The sequence below is a fragment of the Heloderma suspectum genome, chromosome 6 (genome assembly GCF_057233095.1).
Source record: "Heloderma suspectum isolate Gila_16-S chromosome 6, 16-S_ref, whole genome shotgun sequence".
Classification (NCBI taxonomy): domain Eukaryota; kingdom Metazoa; phylum Chordata; class Lepidosauria; order Squamata; family Helodermatidae; genus Heloderma; species Heloderma suspectum.
The window spans coordinates 81,902,664-81,920,115 of NC_139463.1; the positions used below are offsets into that span (position 1 = coordinate 81,902,664).

A 17,452-nucleotide genomic window follows, 5' to 3' on the forward strand; every position below is an offset into this window, starting at 1 on the left:
GAAGTGTTTTCTAAGGTTTACTTTCTATAAGAGTGGCAGTTGCAGCAAAAAGTCAAATGGAATTTAAGCCGGCTGAGCCTGAGCTCTGCCTTGTTTTTGATCGGATGTCTGATAAACCTGCTGTTGCTAATCCCTTAATCTCTTTTGGAATGTTTCTGACAAGGAGGCAGCATTGGGGAAGGAGGAATGGAATGGAAGTGAAGAGAAAAGAAAAGCTCCTAAATAATGAGGCTAGTAAAGGACTAGCCAGTTAACTTAAAAACCTTTAAATTTGTACTACATTTTGCCATTGCATGCAGGTTTTTTGTTTGCCCCATAGCACAAACAGGGTTCAATCTTTGATTAATTTCTTTGGCATGCAGGAGGAAAGTGTGAAGCCAATGGAGGTTTGTTTGTTTTTAACTAGTAAAACTGTCCCTCCCAAGACAGAGATAACTGGATGAGCCTGAGACAGGTATCAGGCATCCAATGAAGAGAGCCTCAGGTTTGTGATCCAGTGTCTTGGAGACATTTTATTGAAATTGAGAGGGCTTAAACGTTGTTGTTGTTGTTATTATTATTATTATTATTATTATTGTGGTGGTGGTGGTGGTGGTGGTGGTGATGGTAATTTGCCTTCCACTCATTTCTTCAGATGACAGAGCCTTCTATCTCTGTGCTCATTTGAAAATATTGCTAGACTCAATCATATCATTACCTCAAATCCAATCAATATCAAGTCTGCAATCCTGTAAACATGTCTTTAGGAGTAAATCCATTGAACTCAATAGGACTTACTTCTGAGAAAGCATGCGTATGTTAGGCTGGCTGCTTTTTACAATTTGCCCTGTAGCCGAGCACAAGAGTTTCCATTGAGCTGGCTGCTTTTTGCAACAGAAAGACCCCCTGCCCCCTGCTGGTGGGACAAACAAAAGCACAAAACATGGATAGTGGATCCCCTGCCAGCTTTTGCAGGGTGAGCTCAGCTGGGTGAAAGAGTTCCATTCCCAGTGTGGCAAAAACAGCAGGCAACAGAAAGTTCAATTAACAGACAAAGGATTTCTTTTTGCTGTTGTGGTCTCTACAGAAAATGAAGGAAACATGGAAAACAGAAAGACAGGAAGGAACCCAAGGAACAGCCACTCTACACTATGAAGTCTGTGATTGGAAGAGGAGCTTCAAATGTCAGGAGCAAGAGGTTACGCATGGTGCACTGCAGACAAAAGAACCTGTGAGCATTCTCTATGTGAAGGAGAGATCACGTTATTCAGAACTTGGATTGCTGAGGGTACAGTTCCATGTGTAGAACTTTGAGATAAATAGGGATGGTGGAGAAATCCACCACGGACTCCAGTGAGGCTGGATTCTAAAGAATCCAGCCCCCCAGAGTCTGTGGCGGAACGGACTGCTCCCCCCCGCCACTTTGCAAAGTCTGGTTGGGACGGACCCTACTTGGCGCCGGCCAGTCCGGGTCCATCGTCTTCGGTCCACAGCTATCTGCTGCTGGGCTGCAGATGCAAATGGCATCCTGCATAGCGGATGCCATTTGTGTCCCTGCCCTTGGCCATGATTGGCTATGTAAATTATGTAGCCTATCACGGCCAAGGGCAGGGATGCAAATGACATCCGCTATGCCAGACGCCATTTGCATGGCAATGTACAGAAGTCCAGCTGCAGACGGGCCCGGCCAGCGGCTCCGCAGACTCGCCACGGAGCGAAGCCGGCTGGGGAGGATTCTGGGGGGAGGGACAGATCACCTCCCCCCCCCCATGGACCCCTTCAGCAGACTGGTAAGTGGGTTTCATACACCCCTAGAGACAAATGTGTGTAGAGATACCTGTACAATCAATTCAACATGAGTTAATTCAGTTGAAACTGTGTATAGCAGAAGTGTGCATGATTAGACCATAACACCTGAGTAGGGCTTCCGTCATCCTATTCCAACACATAACATTTCAAGTCTCTATAATAATAGCCCTGTTCAGGCATTCTGAACCTGAATAGAGCAGACACATGAGGAGAGGAAGTGTTCCAGCCACACCCTCTCTCTCATCACATTTATCACCCTCTACTCATTGAGGGTGACAGTTTGAAGAGGAGAGTCACCTATATCTGTGGAGGATCTCCACACATGCAGGAACCTGGAAAACCAGGGTTCTTGCTCTCATGGAGAGCCTACACTGATACAGGAGACTTTCCCCTTCGGATGGTCACTCTCCATGGGTAAAGACTGACAAATGTGATGGTGAAGGGGCTGCAGTTGGACAGCTCCATCTCCTGAAGCATTTGCACTACTCAGATTCAGAATGCTTGAAAAGGAGCTGTATTTCTTGTTTTATTTCTTGTTTTATTGATTTCTTGATTTCCTGATTTATTTAATTAATTGTGCTTATAGTCTGCCTTTCTTTCTTCCTGCAAGGAACCCCAAATGGCTTACATTATCTTATTAATATGAAGATAACATAAATATACAGAAATGATTCAATCATCATGCTTTGTGCAATGACATAATAATTTAGACATATAATTGGGGGTGGGGGAAGGAACCGTGGGGGGAGGAACCCTAATCTCCCTGGAAGAGCCTCCTAACTATTAGCTTTGTGAGAGCCTCTTTAACATCAGTGTTTCTCAGAGAATATATGAGTGGATTGAGGACTGGGGTTACTACTGAGTAGAGGATAGCGATAACTTTGTCTTCCTCAAGTGAGTAGGTTGAAGCAGGCCGAAGGTAAGTATAGATGATTGTGGAATAGTAAAAACTGACAACCAAGAGATGGGAGGAACATGTAGAGAAGGCTTTCTTCTTCCCTTCTGTAGAACAGATTCTGAGGATAGTTCTCAGGATAAACCAATAAGATGTAAATGTCAATGCACAGCTACCTATTGCAATGATCACAGAAGCTGCAAAAACCATAGTTTCATTCAGACTAGTGTCTGAGCAGGAGATCATGAACATTGGTGGCAGCTCACAGAAGAAATGATTGATGATGTTGGAGTTGCAGAAGGAAAGCTGTAGCACAAGTCCTGTGTGAACTGCTGAATTGACCATGCCTATCAGCCACAGTCCAGTCATTGCCCCAAAGCAAAACTCCTTGCTCATGATGACTGTATACTGGAAAGGATGGCAGATAGCAGCATAGCGGTCAAAAGCCATGAATGCAAGGAGCAAGAGCTCAGTTCCTAAAGCCAAGATGAAGAGATATACCTGTGCAATGCAGCCAGTCAGTGTAATGGCCTTTCTCTCTGACAAAATGGTTTGCAGCATTTTGGGGATTGTAACAGAAATAGAACAAACATTTATTACAGACAAATTGATGAGCAGGAAGTACATTGGTGTATGGAGTTTTCTACTAGCACTGATGGCAAAGATGATGAGGGCATTGCCTAACAGTGCTGCTACATAGGTGAAAGTGAAGGGCCAAAAGATGAACATCTGATGTTCAGCGGAACTGGAAAGACCCACCAAGATAAACTCTGTAATGGCAGAATAGTTCTTCATTTCCAAGATTGTGACCTAGGTAAAGGTAAATAAATCACTTTATGCAGAGATCAAACTTGGTGATAGGAGAGGTCACTCCCTCAATAAACAATCATTCCCTTCCCCCATTGGATTCATTAATAGCAACATATGAGCATGTCAAGACAAATTATGCTGAACATCTAAGGAAAGGACAATAAATAACTAGGTATTTACAAAGTGTTAAAATAATCTGAGGCTGCAAATACTGCTCATGGGTAAGCCATTTCCATTCAGTGGGGTTTAGTTAGTTTAACTATGTTCAGGATTGCAGGCTTCAAAGGGGATCCACAGGTGATTGAGGCTTACACAAGACCAGTGTCATTTTCAGCTTGTATTTTCTTTATATGGCCGCTGACCTCAATGTCAGTACTGAGCACATCTGAAAATCCTCCCAGCCCCCAAATGAAATGAGTGCATTATGGAGGAGGAAAAGTGTAGCTATTTGAGAACAGCAAGTTCTGTAGCCCCTTGGGACTCATGGCACTCATTGCATGTTAATTTGGATCCTGACCTTAGTTTCAGCTTAAAACATTACAGCTTCTACCTGGACTTCAGCCACTAGCAGTTACTTGAGTAAGAACAGCATTTGAGTAGCTGGAAACCTGAAGGTTTAATTCAAGGTGAAATGAGAGGCAAATCTGATGTACACTGAAATAACAGAATATAACCTGCCACCTGGACATTGTAGGTAAAATAATCTGTAATAGGGAAGGGGATGAAGTTGTATAGTATTTGTGTACAAACAAAGTGAGAAAGGACATAACTGAATTAAGGAGGCTGAGATAAGAAATCTGTTGCCATTTTCTATTCGTTACCAAATTCCTAATGGTGCACAAACAATAAATAGCAATTTAACTTGTTTGGCAGCTTCACATGCATTGGCTTGGATCCAGACTAAATCAGTTGCACTTAGTTTCCATTTACCTTAATCGAACTTAAATTACTTTATGACTAAATTGTCCCATTGATTTCAGACTACTGCCTTTCCATTCCAGCCTATATTACAGCTCTTCTACTTTGTTTAAGTGGTGGAATGGTTGTATAAAATGGTTGCCATGAGCTCAGTTATTGATTCACAATTATAGGTTCGAAGCTGTATGTCCCACTGGTCCCCCAAGGAGTTTCCCCAAGAAGTTCAGGGTGGCTTCATGACTTGCCTGAGGCCAACTAGCGGGGATATACAATGACGTCTGGTCTGCCTAAGCCAAGCACAACACTCTTTTCATTATACACTACATGATACTATACTATTTGAAATCCACAGCAAAAGGCACACCTGACTCAAGCATGAGCTGAAAGTGTGGTGTAGTTTGCACATGGGTGCTTCACCAAGGGCAAAGATGCAGCAGAACTGTAATATCAGTCAAAGAGGTGGGAAGCAGTGTAGCCAAAGCAGTCAGGATAATAAACCTGAGTCATTATAGCAGTGTTAATATGTTGGATATTTCATTTCTCTATCATTCTCAAGCTTACAACAGATTAGAGCCAAGAAGGATTCTCACTGCCTGGATGTGCGTGATCTCATATGATCTTGCAAGCTAAGCAGGGTCAGCTGTGGTTAGTACTTGGATGGGAGACCTCCTGGGAATCAGGCCTGCTGAGCAGGGGGTAGGACCCGATGTTCTTGTAGGCCCCTTCCAACCCTATGATTCTATATTAATCTACTGCAAAAAAATAACAACAACAACAAAAATCCTTTAGCGCCTTAGAGACTGAAGGATCCTGCAATCCTGTACACACTTACCTTGGGAAAAGCCCATTCACTTCAGTGGGTTGTGCTTCTGCGTAGACATTTATAAGATTTGTCTGTTATCATGGTATACTGTTCATGGAGTAGAGCCCATTTCATAACAATAAGTAGTCTGTAATATATTAAAGTTTATTTCACCACACATCTGTTCGTGCTAAAGGCGCCACAAGATGTGTCAAATGACTCTTGTCACAGTGGTGGCTGAGAATGATACTATGCCCAGTAACCAATAGTGTAATTCTGCAAATTCAAATAGTTTCAGCAGAGCTCCACTGAATCTTTCAGTTGCACAAATGGTTGACCATTATGCTTGCACAACTGGTTGTGCAAACTGCTGGGCAACCAGTTACACAATGGGTTGTCCAAGCAGAATGGGCAACTAGTTGCACAATGGGTTGCACAAAAGTTATGTGCAAGTGGTTTGTGCACGTGTAATGCACAATTCTTTTGCAAGTGCATCTGTGTAAATGTAACTTTAGTTGGATTCTCCCTTTCCACATAGTTCAGAATGCAGTTTTTGCTAGAGGAACATCATTTGCACTAACAGAATGACACAGTTGACTACTGCCCTATATCCATGAACTCAGAGTCAAGATGTCTGCATAATTACGTAAGCCAAGAGAAATGCTGGGAGATTTGCACACAGGTTTTGTTTGTTTTCATTAGTATTATATGGCTGAAGCTAATTACTTGCATATAAGCTATGATTTCCTAGGTAGTGGTAAAATTCTGATGTGCATTTCAGTGATGGAGGTGGGGCGGGGGGGGGAATCCTAGCTCTGCTGTAAATGGCCAGATATTTAATTCCTTCAGCTAGAATTAATACAATGTTAATATAAAGTCTACAGGCAAGAGATGAGAATTAGTCATTTTTTAAAAAATAGTATTATATTTCAGCATACTGCATGGTGCATGCCATGGACATTACACTGCCTTATACTGTTGGACCATTGGTCCATCTAGCCCAGCACTGTCTATTCTGATTAGTAGTTGCTCTTAAAATTTCTGATTTAAGAATTATTACCTGCAGACTTCTGGCATCCAATGTCTGAAGAATTCTGTAATCCACTAGTGTCATAATATTGCAAGCTATTTAAATGCACAAAGGAAGGAAGGACCAAAATCTCACTTCAGTTCCAGTTGCTTGTGGTGAAATGATTAATTGTAAAGCATCAGTGATCATGGTCAGTAAATTTGATGGCTGGAGGTAATTATTGATATCCTATGGATGATGCAATCCCAGCCTAACCAACGGTGGATCTTCTGGATGCTTATTTGACAAACCGGAACCAATTATTATCAGATTTCAAAGGCTTCCTTAAATAGGTTGTTGATGCTCTTGAGGGGAGGGGGGAGACTTTAGAGACACCTTCAGAACAATAATGAGTATATAAGGGGGAAGATGTGATCTGTGTAAATGGTTGTGTCTTTAAACAAAAACGAACGAACAAAAAAACCAATAGCATGTCACCATATGATTAGATTCAGTTGTAAATAGATTGAAGAGTGATAGGCCAGTCACAGGTCAAAAACAGCTTACCATACAGAGATAAACACCCCTAAAAATAATGTAAATGACCCGCACCCCTCAGGTCATGGTGACAAGTCCACCTGTTCTATAAGTAGTACAGTCCTATGAACCCCTTCTAATCATATTCCACTGGATTAGTTTTAAATAGAATTCCACTATCCTGGTTCCATCAGAGATGAATTATTTTTTCTATATTCTGGGTTGCTTATCTGAAATCCAACATGCCTGATCAGCATTCACAGGATCCTAATCTCAATCGCAGGGAGGATTCCAAGCAACTCCACTCAAATGCACATAGAAGCCATCATCAGACTTCTAAACAATATTGGGGTGGAGCAGACAGGGACAGCATATGCAGGGACATCAGAGGCTGGGGTAGCATACATACCACCATGCCCCCTCCCTACTTTAGCCTTCATGCTTTCAGGTTAATGCTTGAACATGCCTTCAGTCATTCACTTCTGATTTGTACACATATATTAGAATCCTACTTAATCCAGGTTATGTGTGGAGTTGTGTGTTGAATGAACATACATACAGTTCTGTGAACTGATAATCATGTGATAACTTTATGCAACCATGTAAAGTGTAACCCCTTGCAGGATGCCTGGAACACCACCCTTTTTGGTATGTACATGGGGATGACTCTTTCTGTGTGCCACTCTCTTCATTTAAATTGCATCCCACACTGCCACCAAACACCTGTTTGGCAGTACAGTAGGATTAGGAAGGGGAAAAAGACATCTGAGAATGGGGATGTCAATCGCAGGAAAATTGGCCCTTCCTGGGCCCAACAGGCTCCTATGGTGTCCCCAAGTCAGCTTGCATTTTCTTCCCGAAATCTAGGAACATTTCTGTTCCCCCCCCCCACACACTTTTAACTTAACATTTACACAAATTGTAGGTGAAATTTGCTTAATTTGTGCATAATACAGCTGTAATTTCCTTAATTTGTGCATATTTTGGCTTGTGTATGCTTCATCTGCACAAATTGCTCCCGCAATATCCACAAATTATGGGTGCAATGTGGGCAAATTAAGTATATCGTGGCCAAAATACACACAAATTAAGCAAACTATGGCCGGAATATGAGCAAATAGGCACATTTTGCCTGCCATTGGTATAAATGGAAAGTTGGTGGTGATGGTGGAGGGGAATGGAAATCCATGAGCTGGCCCGACTCAGTGCAGATTGAATCGAGCCAGCTCCAACTCACAGGTGGGCAAGCAAGAGACAAGAGAGCCAAGCCACTGAAAGCTCAGTGGATCTCACCCCCTGGGCAGAATTCTCCAACATCCCTATTTGAGAAAAGTCATTCCTGCATGATGTCCTCCCAATAATAATTGCACACCACACAGCCCACCATTTAGCTGCCCATATGTGAGGTAGGTGAAAGCAGCAGTAATAACTTATACACTGGGACTTTTTTAGAGGGATACAAGGCAGGGTTGAAAAACAATAATAATCGGTAGGTAAAGCGATACACTCCCACAATACTTTCTATCTTAATCCTGACTGCAACTTATGATGGTGCCCTTTACAATTGTATTTATTCACAGTTTTAGTAATGGAGGCATCTTCAAATTCATTGTTTTTCTGTTACAGATCAGGTGGTGATGTGAAAAAATTCAAGCAACCCAAGAAAACGTAGAGGTATCTCAGATGGATTTTACACTGAACTCCTCAAGTTGGTGTCTCAGCAATGATCCAACTACTGAGGAGAACCAAATCTCCTTTCACTCTCTCTCAGCTCCAGCTGCTTCATCTCTCCCCCAAATAAATCCTCAGATAGAAATACCAAGTCACTAATTAATAGGGATTCCTTTTAAAGAAGGATTCCAGACCAACCTCTCTTTAATTAGGTTACATTTACATATAGCTAGCAATTCCAGAAGTCAGGTAATGTTGAACCCACCCCAAAACATTATGCTTACATTTCAAACTGAACCAAAAGATTAGGCGAGGTTTTGTAAAGAGGAAAGAAGGTGAGGTTGATATTAGGGATGTTGTGAGCACCCACCTGGCTCCTGGAGTCCAGTGGACTGCCCCGCATCCACCCCCTGGACACCACTCGTCAAATCGCAGGGTGCTCACAGACCCAGTCACTGAGTTCCCTGGGGCTCAGCAAGTGGCTGGGAGCAGCTTGCTCTCATTGTGAGCCATGGTAGCCACTGGAGTCCCATCACCATGTGCCAACTGCTCACCCCTCTCCTCCTTGCAAGGAGGAGAGGGATGAGCAGTTGTCATGCAGCAATGGGGACTCCTGCCAAGGCCTGCTGTCAAGCCCTTGTGGTCTCCTTCCTTGAAAGAAAGGACACCGCGAGGGCTTCAGAGCCAGGAGCGGGGGGGGGGGCTTGTGGGGGCTTCAGAGCCAGAAGGGGCAGGATGGTGGCAGCTCACAATGGGGACAGACAGCCCTATGACCTCATCAGCCACTTGCCAAACTGCCAAGAAGCTCACACAACACCACAACGAGGTCAGCGGCTCAATGAGTGGCCAACAAAGCCAGCCACTGGTAAATCTGCCCATTCCTAGTTCATAGAATCATAGACTAGTAGGGTTGGAAGGGGACTATAAGACCATCGAGTCCAACCCCCTGCTCAATGCAGGAATCCAAATCAAAGCATCCCTGATAGATGGCTGTCCAGCCTCATCTTGAATGCCTCCAGTATGGGAGAGCCCACCACCTCCCTAGGTAACTGGGGAGTTGCTTTTCACCTAGCAAGGAGAATTGTAAAGAAACATCTGCCTAGTAGCAGCAGAGTTCATAGGATTTGGAATCATTCAATGCAGGTCGTATAAAACTAGCTAGTTCTCACAAACTGCACATATGTGCATCTTCCTCTTGGAGGTCTGACATTGCAGAAAAATCTTCAATATATTAATAGTGAGCACAAATTTTTGTTCACTCTATTTTGATCCCTAAATATCCAATCAAGTTCAGAACAGTCTCAAATTAAAGCTGCCAATGCCTAGATGTGCAGGGGAAATAATTGCACCCCCCAAAATAAATGGACAGCTTTGCAATTAATTGTTAAAGTTTATAATAATTTGTATCGTGGAGCTGAATGGGTGTGCAAGAAAGGATCGCATGCATTCACTATCGATGTCTAAAATTGCAGAAAAAATCATTCCGTTTTTACAAATTAGTTAAAACATTGATAATTAAATGTTAATGTTTTAATCTAGACATGTTCCCACTTCTCGCTGCATTGCATTGCAATTACTTTGCAATGCCAATCTACGTATGTACCCCACCATTGCTATTGCAGGTCATGTGCTCTGTATGAACAGGAATATTCCCAAGAAAAGCTGGGGTTATGTACTCCACTGAAAACATAGCTGGTACCTCCCAAGTTTAACTCTGACACTGTACTTACTATATGGGTGGGTGGGAGATCTTTTTCCTGTTGATGTCTGCATTACCTCAGTCAATACCTGCCCAGGATTTTTCCAGCAGTGGATGGAGCCAGGGCCAAAAGTGGGTGGAGCCAGAGCCAAAGTGGGTGAGGAAGAGCAAAATGGGTGGAGCTATAGAAATGACTCTTAGTTTTGTCCAGTGTGCAGGGGGGGGGGGAGTCATTTGCATCCAGGCATTCTTCTTCCCCAATGTGTGTGAGCCCCCTTTTGTAGTTGGAAGGAAGGAATCAATAATTGTAGTCAGAGTAAATAATGTCAGTAACTTGGATTGGAGCCATGGCCTTGGAAGAGCCTGGAGGTCTGGATTCGGAGGTGCAGAGGTCTGCATTTGGCCCATGGAACACAGGTTCCACATCCCTAACTCTATTGCATGATATAGGATGTGTGCCAGGGGTGTTGAACCTCTTAAAGCCCAAGGGCCATCTCAGAGAAGCTCTCAGGGACTGCATTCCAGTGGTAGGCAGAGCCAAAGGTAAAGGGGAGGACCCCAATGACCAAAAATACCAAACAATTGTAACATAAAGCTCTGAACTGCCAGGCACTAAGCCTTAAGAGAAGATTTTGACCTTTTAGAATGGGGAGGGGGGACTCCACAAAAGCTGGCAATCCAGCAAGCAATCAATGGTCAGGGGAAAGTGCATGTGGCCATCTGTGGAACCCTGAAGGACATAACTGGGACCCCAAGCAGGCTGGATTTGGCCCCCGGGTCTCAGATACTTCATCCCTGATATATACAATCCCCAGTGCCTTGGGCTGTCCCTGTCTAGGGAGAATGTATGGTGTATCTCCTTCAGATACAGAGAAGTATTTTCTTAGATTACTATTACTCCATGTTTGTTTGTTTATTTCTATACTGCACAATAGCCAACACTCTCTGGGCAGTTCACAAAAATTAAAATCACAAGATACAGCATAAAACATTATAAAACATAAAAGCTTAAGACCACAACATAACAGTACAACCAGAATAAAACCTAGCAGCAATGCAGAGATTTAAAATACAGATTTAAAACAGCAGAACTAAAAGACCAGAGGACTAAAATGCTAGGAAATTGAAAAGCTATTCACCTCTCACCAAAGCGTACAATGTAGCTGCCTGGTGAACATCTCTAGGGAGCTCATTCCACAGCCGGGGTGCCACAGCAGAAAAAGCCCTCCTCCTTGTTGCCACCCATCTCACTTCCTTTGGCAGGGGCTCACAGAGAAGGACCACTGAGGATGATCTTAGGGTCCGGGCAGGCACATATGGGAGGAGGTGATCCTTCAGATAACCTGACCCCAAGGCATTTAGGGCTTTGAATACCAGCACTTTGAATCAGGCCCGGATATGGCCTGGCAGCTGGTGCAGCTGGAAAAGTACTGGTGTAATGTGATCTTGTTGGCTAGTCTCTGTTAAGAATCTTGCTGCCCTATTTTGGACTAGTTGGAGTTTCTGGACCATTTTCAAAGGCAGCCCTATGTATAACACATTGCAGTAATCCAGATGAGGTGTTATCAGAGCGTGGATAACTTTAGCTCGGATATCTCCATCCAGATGAGGATATAGTTGGTATACCAGCCTAAGCTAATAAAAATTGCTGAGTGCTGCCACTGCTTTCATCTGTACCTCAACTGACAATTCTGGGTCCAAGAGCACCCCCAAACTATGAACCTGATCCTTTAGGGGGAGTGCAAGCCCCTGCAGAACAGGTTGAACATCACCTAGCCCAGCAGATGAACGACAGTACCTCTGTCTTGTCTAGATGGAGTTTCAGTTTATTGGTTCTCATCCAGTCCATTACTGTGCCCAGGCACTGATTCAGAACATCCACTGCCTAACCTGGGTTTGATGAAAAAGAGAGGTAGAGCTGGGTGTCATCCGCATATTGATGTCACCTCACCCCACACCTCCGGATAACCTCCCTCAATGGTTTCTTGTAGATGTTGAACAGCACACAGGATAAAATAGAGCCCCGTGGAACCCCATGGCATAATTGCCAAGGCACAGAGCAATTATCCCTCAGCACCACCTTCTGGAATCAGCCATCCAAGTTGGAGTGGAACCACTGCAGTGCAGTGCTTCTCCAACTCCCAACACAGACAGCCTAACCAGAAGGATGTCATGGTTGATGGTATCGAAAGACTCTGAGAGGTCCAGGAGAATCAGGAGAGTTGCACTCCCCCTTTCCCTCTCCCAGCATAGGTCATCCCACAGGGTGACCAAGGTACTTTCCATTCCAAAACTAGGCCTGAAGCCCGATGGAAATGGATCTAGATTGTGGGTGTCACCAGTTATGAATATAACAGGACATATAATGTGGTAGCATATGATACCTTTAAAGAAGCAGCTCAAGCATGTAATTTACTACTTGAAGATACAGAATGGAAATGCATAAATAATGGTAAAATCAACATTTAGTACTTGAATTAGCACTTTGAAGTCTACATGCATTTCTGTTATGAGAGTGTTCATTGCGTATTACATATTAAAACTTGAAGTGATTTCTTTAGCAATCAATACATCAAGTTCCACTTATTGGCCAAATTATATATTATAGTTATTTTAATTAAAGCATTTACCAAACAGCTAAGGCAAAAAAATACTGAACATCACTTTTGGGGCTAATTTCATCAAAATAATTGGAAAAATATGTGCATTTCTATTATGTATAACTCCAAAACTGTGGGTCATAGCAATTCTTGGTGGGGTTGGGGGAGGGGTTAATGAAAGAGCTTTCAAAACTGAGCAACTTTCTCACTTACTGTACCAGTCTATCTCTAACAGTTTTAATACAAATTCAACACGAAGTTGTGAAATCTCAACAACAGGGCTGTGTTTCCACGATAATGGAAGGAGAAGCTAATGGGAGGAGTACCAGAATTTTAAAAAAAGAATTGGCTTTTATGTGAGCAGGGTTCCACGAGCAGATTCTCTGGAGCAGTAAAAATCGCTTCACAGAACATACTTCCAGGTGGAGGTGCGGATTGGCATGAACATCATCTGACTGGCAGGGGCTGCCCAACTAATAAGAGAGCCCCCCCTTTTCTCCTTTCCCCCGAAAGTCCAGATACACCTGCATTTCAGGAGCAAGCCCAATTGAGCACAATGGGAGTTACTTCCGAGTAAACACACATATGCTTGTGCTGGGAAAGGGGGGGAGAACATAAAGACAGAAAGCAGCCCCCACTTTAACCAGCAAGACCTCATTGACCACAATGGGAATTACTTCTGAGGAGACAGTAATGGGTTTGTTGTGGGAAAGACAGCAGTAAACACAAAGACAGAAACCAGCCCCCATTGTAACCGACAGGATATCTAAAACAAAGCTGTGAAGTACTTACTTCCTAAGGCAATGAATCGAAGCATCGAGATTGTGCTTAATCAAACTTAAGGAATTGGGCTTTAAAATGTGCCCTGTCAACTGAGGGGCTTCTCTGTTGTTTCTGTGGGCATTCAGAGGGCAAGCCTCATTCAGCACAATGGGAGAAATCACCCTTTGACTGGGGTCATGGTGCAAGGCACACGCCTAGGCAGGGCTAGCATACCTGAGCTAAATGCGGGGGTTGGGGCATACAAGAATTACACCTGAGAGAACCCAACCTAAGGAAAAGAATCGGACTTTAAGCAGTCTCAGGAAATCTGGGTTTTCCCTGATAAGCTCTGGGGTGGCTGCTGGATGGCCATAATGTCATGTATCCCTAACAACCTCAATATGCAGCAGGCTCAGAGTAAATCACTGGTAGAAACACCCCCTAGGTGAAACAGCTGAATAACTAAGTTACTACTGTAAATTGTAAGTCACACACAGCCACATTTTATTTATTTATTTATTTATTTATTTATTTATTTTGCAGCAGGTAGAGCTAGGAATAATAATTTGATCTAGCAAAATATCAAAACTGATATACAGAGCAGCCTATATCAGTGGGTTTCCCCAGTCCTTCCCACAGGAAAGAAATGAGGATATAGGGTTTTCAACTGGTGTGAATGTAATGCCAAGGGAATTGATGGGGGTCTGGCATCTGGGAGTACCAGACATCATCACTAGGGATGTCAGAGAATTTCGCCACGAATCTTGGGGAGGCCGAATGCCAGCGCATTCGGCCCCCCGAAATCGGTGGTGAAACGGTCTGCCCCCCGCCCCCCCACAGGAAGGGACTTACCTTCGGCGAATCTTCCTGGCGACAGCAGCTCCAGCAGCGATTCGGCGGCGGTTCGGCGGCGGTGGCTGCGGCGGCCGGTCTTCTGACCGGCTGCCGCCGCCGCCATTTCCAGTAAAAAAAAAAAAAAAGTGATAGGCTACATAAAGATTTACGTAGCCTATCACAGCTAGATTTTTAAAAAACACCATGATAGGCTACGTTAATGTTTACGTAGCCTATCACAGCTTCTTTAAAAGAAAAAAAAACATACGTACGCAAATGGCGGCACCCATGGGCGCTGCCATTTGCATTCCTTATTTTGGCACATCTTAGTCTACGTAAACATTTATGTAGACTAAGATGGCGAAAACAAGGGGAACGCAAATAGCATAGCGTCTACGCTATTTGCGTTCCCCTTATTTTCGCCGTCTTAGTCTACGTAAATGTTTACATAGACTAAGACGGCAAAAATAAGGAAAACAAATGGCGGTGCCCATGGGCGCCGCCATTTGCGTACGTGCATTTTTTTTTCTTTTAAAGCAGCTGTGATAGGCTACATAAACATTTATGTAGCTTATCACGGCTGACTGCAGGGACGCAAACGGCGACGGCTACAGCCGCCGCCATTTGCGGAACCGGCTGGCCAGGATTTGGGGGGGGGAGGGACGGAGCGCCTCCCCCCCGGCCAGAATTTCAGGGGGGAGGGACGGCGCGCCTCCCCCCAGGCCAGAATTTCAGGGGGAGGGACGAAGCACCTCCCCCCCACCGCGAATGTCACCCGTTGAAAAGGTAAGTGACTTTCGTACATCCCTAATCATCACTCACAATAGCTGACTGCCTTTTACATTTTCCCTTGTAGCCCAGCACAAGAGCTTCTATTCAGCTGGCTGCTTTTTGTGACAGAACTGCTGTTCTACCTACTGTTGGTGAGTAGAACAAGCCCTTCTTCAGCACAAAATGAGGGTAGTGGATCTCCTGCCAGATCCTGCAGGGTGAGCTCAGCTGGGCGAAAGATTTCCATTGCCAGTGTGGCAACAAGAGCAGGCAACAGAAAGTTCAATTTACAGACAAAGGATTTTCTAGCTGTTCCTGTCCTTATAGAAAATGAAAGAAACTTGAAAACAAAAAGAGACAGGAAAGAACACAAGGAACAGCCACTCTACGCTATGAAGTCTGTGATCGGAAAAGTAGCTTCAAATGCTAGCAGCAAGAGTTCATGAATTGTTTACGGCAGACAAAAGAACCCAGGAGCATTCTGCATGTGATGGAGAGATCATGCAATCCTGAACCTGGATTGCTGAGGGTACAGTTCCATGTGTAGAACTTCAAGACACATGTGTGTAGAGACACCTGTACAATCAAGTCAATATGAGTTAATTCAGCTGAGTCTTTGTACCGCAGAACACTACATTGCTAGACCATAACACCAGAGTAGGGCTTTTGTTATCATATTCCAACATACAACATTTCAAGCCTGTCTAATAATAGCTCTATTCAGGCTTTCTGAACTGAACAGAGCAAATACATGAGAAGATGAAGTGCTCCAGGCATCCCCTTTCTGTCATCACATTTGTTACCCTCTACTCATGGAAGATTTGACAGTTCAAAGAGAAGAATCTCCCAGATCCATGGACACTGTCCACATGAGCAGGAATGCTGGAAAACTAGGATTCTTACTTGTATGGGGAGGATCCACAAATACAGGAGGCTCTCCTCTTCAGACTGTCACCCTCCATGAGTAAAGAGTGACAAATGTGATGATGGAGCAGGGCAGGACTGGAGAATTCCCTCTTCTCAAGTATTTGCACTATTCAGATTCAGAATCCCTGAATAGGGGATTTATCTTGTTACTATGAAGATGACATTAATATGCACAAATTATTCAATCATCATACCTCGTGCAATGGCATAAATATTTTGACATATAATGGGGGGATCCTAATCTCTCTGGAAGAGCCTTCTAACGATTAGCTTTGAGAGAGCCTCTTTAACATCAGTGTTTCTCAGGGAGTATATGAGAGGGTTGAGGACTGGGGTTACTACTGAGTAGAGGATAGCGATAACTTTGTCTTCCTCTAGTGAGTAGGCTGAGGCAGGGCGAAGGAAAGTATAGATGATTGTGGAATAGTAAAAACTGACAACCAAGAGATGGGAGGAACATGTAGAGAAGGCTTTCTTCTTCCCTTCTGTAGAACGGATTCTGAGGATAGTTCTCAGGATAAACCAATAAGATGTTAATGTCAATGCACAGCTACCTATTGCAATGATCACAGAAGCTGCAAAAACCATAGTTTCATTCAGACTCGTGTCTGAGCAGGAGATCTTGAACATTGGTGGCAGCTCACAGAAGAAATGATTGATGATGTTGGAGTTGCAGAAGGAAAGCTGTAGCACAAGTCCTGTGTGAACTGCAGAATTCACCATGCCTATGAGCCACAGTCCAGCCATTACTCCAATGCAAAACTCCTTCCTCATGATGACTACATACTGGAAAGGATGGCAGATAGCAGCATAGCGGTCAAAAGCCATGAATGCAAGGAGCAAGAGCTCAGTTCCTAAAGCCAAGGTGAAGAGATATACCTGTGCAATGCAGCCAGTCAGTGTAATGGCCTTTCTCTCCAACAAAATGGTTTGCAGCATTTTGGGGATTGTAACAGAAATAGAACAAACATTTATTACAGACAAATTGATGAGCAGGAAGTACATTGGCATGTGGAGTTTGCTATCAGTACTGACCGCAAGGATGATGAGGGCGTTTCCTGACAACGCTGCTGCATAGATGAAAGTGAAGGGCCAAAAGATGAACATCTGATGTTCTGCAGAACTGGAAAGACCCACCAAGATAAACTCTGTAATGGCAGAATAGTTCTTCATTTCCAAGATTGTGACCTAGATAAATAAATCACTTTATAGAGAGAACATGTCTGGTAATAGGAGAGGTCACTCACTCAATAAACAATCATTCCCTTCCCCCATTGGATTCATTAATAATTGTATATGAGCACGTCAAGACAAATTATGCTGAACATCTAAGGAAAGGACAAAAAATAACTAGGTATTTACAAAGCGTTAACATAATCTAAGGCTGCAAATACTGCTCGTGGGTAAGCCATTTACATTCAGTGGGTTT

General features: G+C 43.6%; 2 protein-coding genes across 2 annotated transcripts; both read right to left on the reverse strand.

Annotated features, from left to right (window-relative positions):
* Positions 1-2,542: 2,542 nt before the first annotated feature.
* Positions 2,543-3,478, reverse strand: LOC146341471 (olfactory receptor 13G1-like). The gene has a single exon (XM_084807476.1). The coding sequence runs from the start codon at positions 3,476-3,478 to the stop codon at positions 2,543-2,545; it is 936 nt and encodes a 311-aa protein (XP_084663602.1).
* A 12,782-nt stretch (positions 3,479-16,260) lies between these two features.
* LOC146341472 (olfactory receptor 13G1-like) lies at positions 16,261-17,196 on the reverse strand. Its single transcript, XM_084807477.1, has one exon. The coding sequence runs from the start codon at positions 17,194-17,196 to the stop codon at positions 16,261-16,263; it is 936 nt and encodes a 311-aa protein (XP_084663603.1).
* Positions 17,197-17,452: the final 256 nt, after the last annotated feature.

What these genes read in the sequence shown, in the direction of transcription:
- LOC146341471 (XM_084807476.1), bottom strand. Translation starts at nt 3,478, where the DNA reads ATGAAGAACTATTCTGCCATTACAGAGTTTATCTTGGTGGGTCTTTCC.
- LOC146341472 (XM_084807477.1), bottom strand. Translation starts at nt 17,196, where the DNA reads ATGAAGAACTATTCTGCCATTACAGAGTTTATCTTGGTGGGTCTTTCC.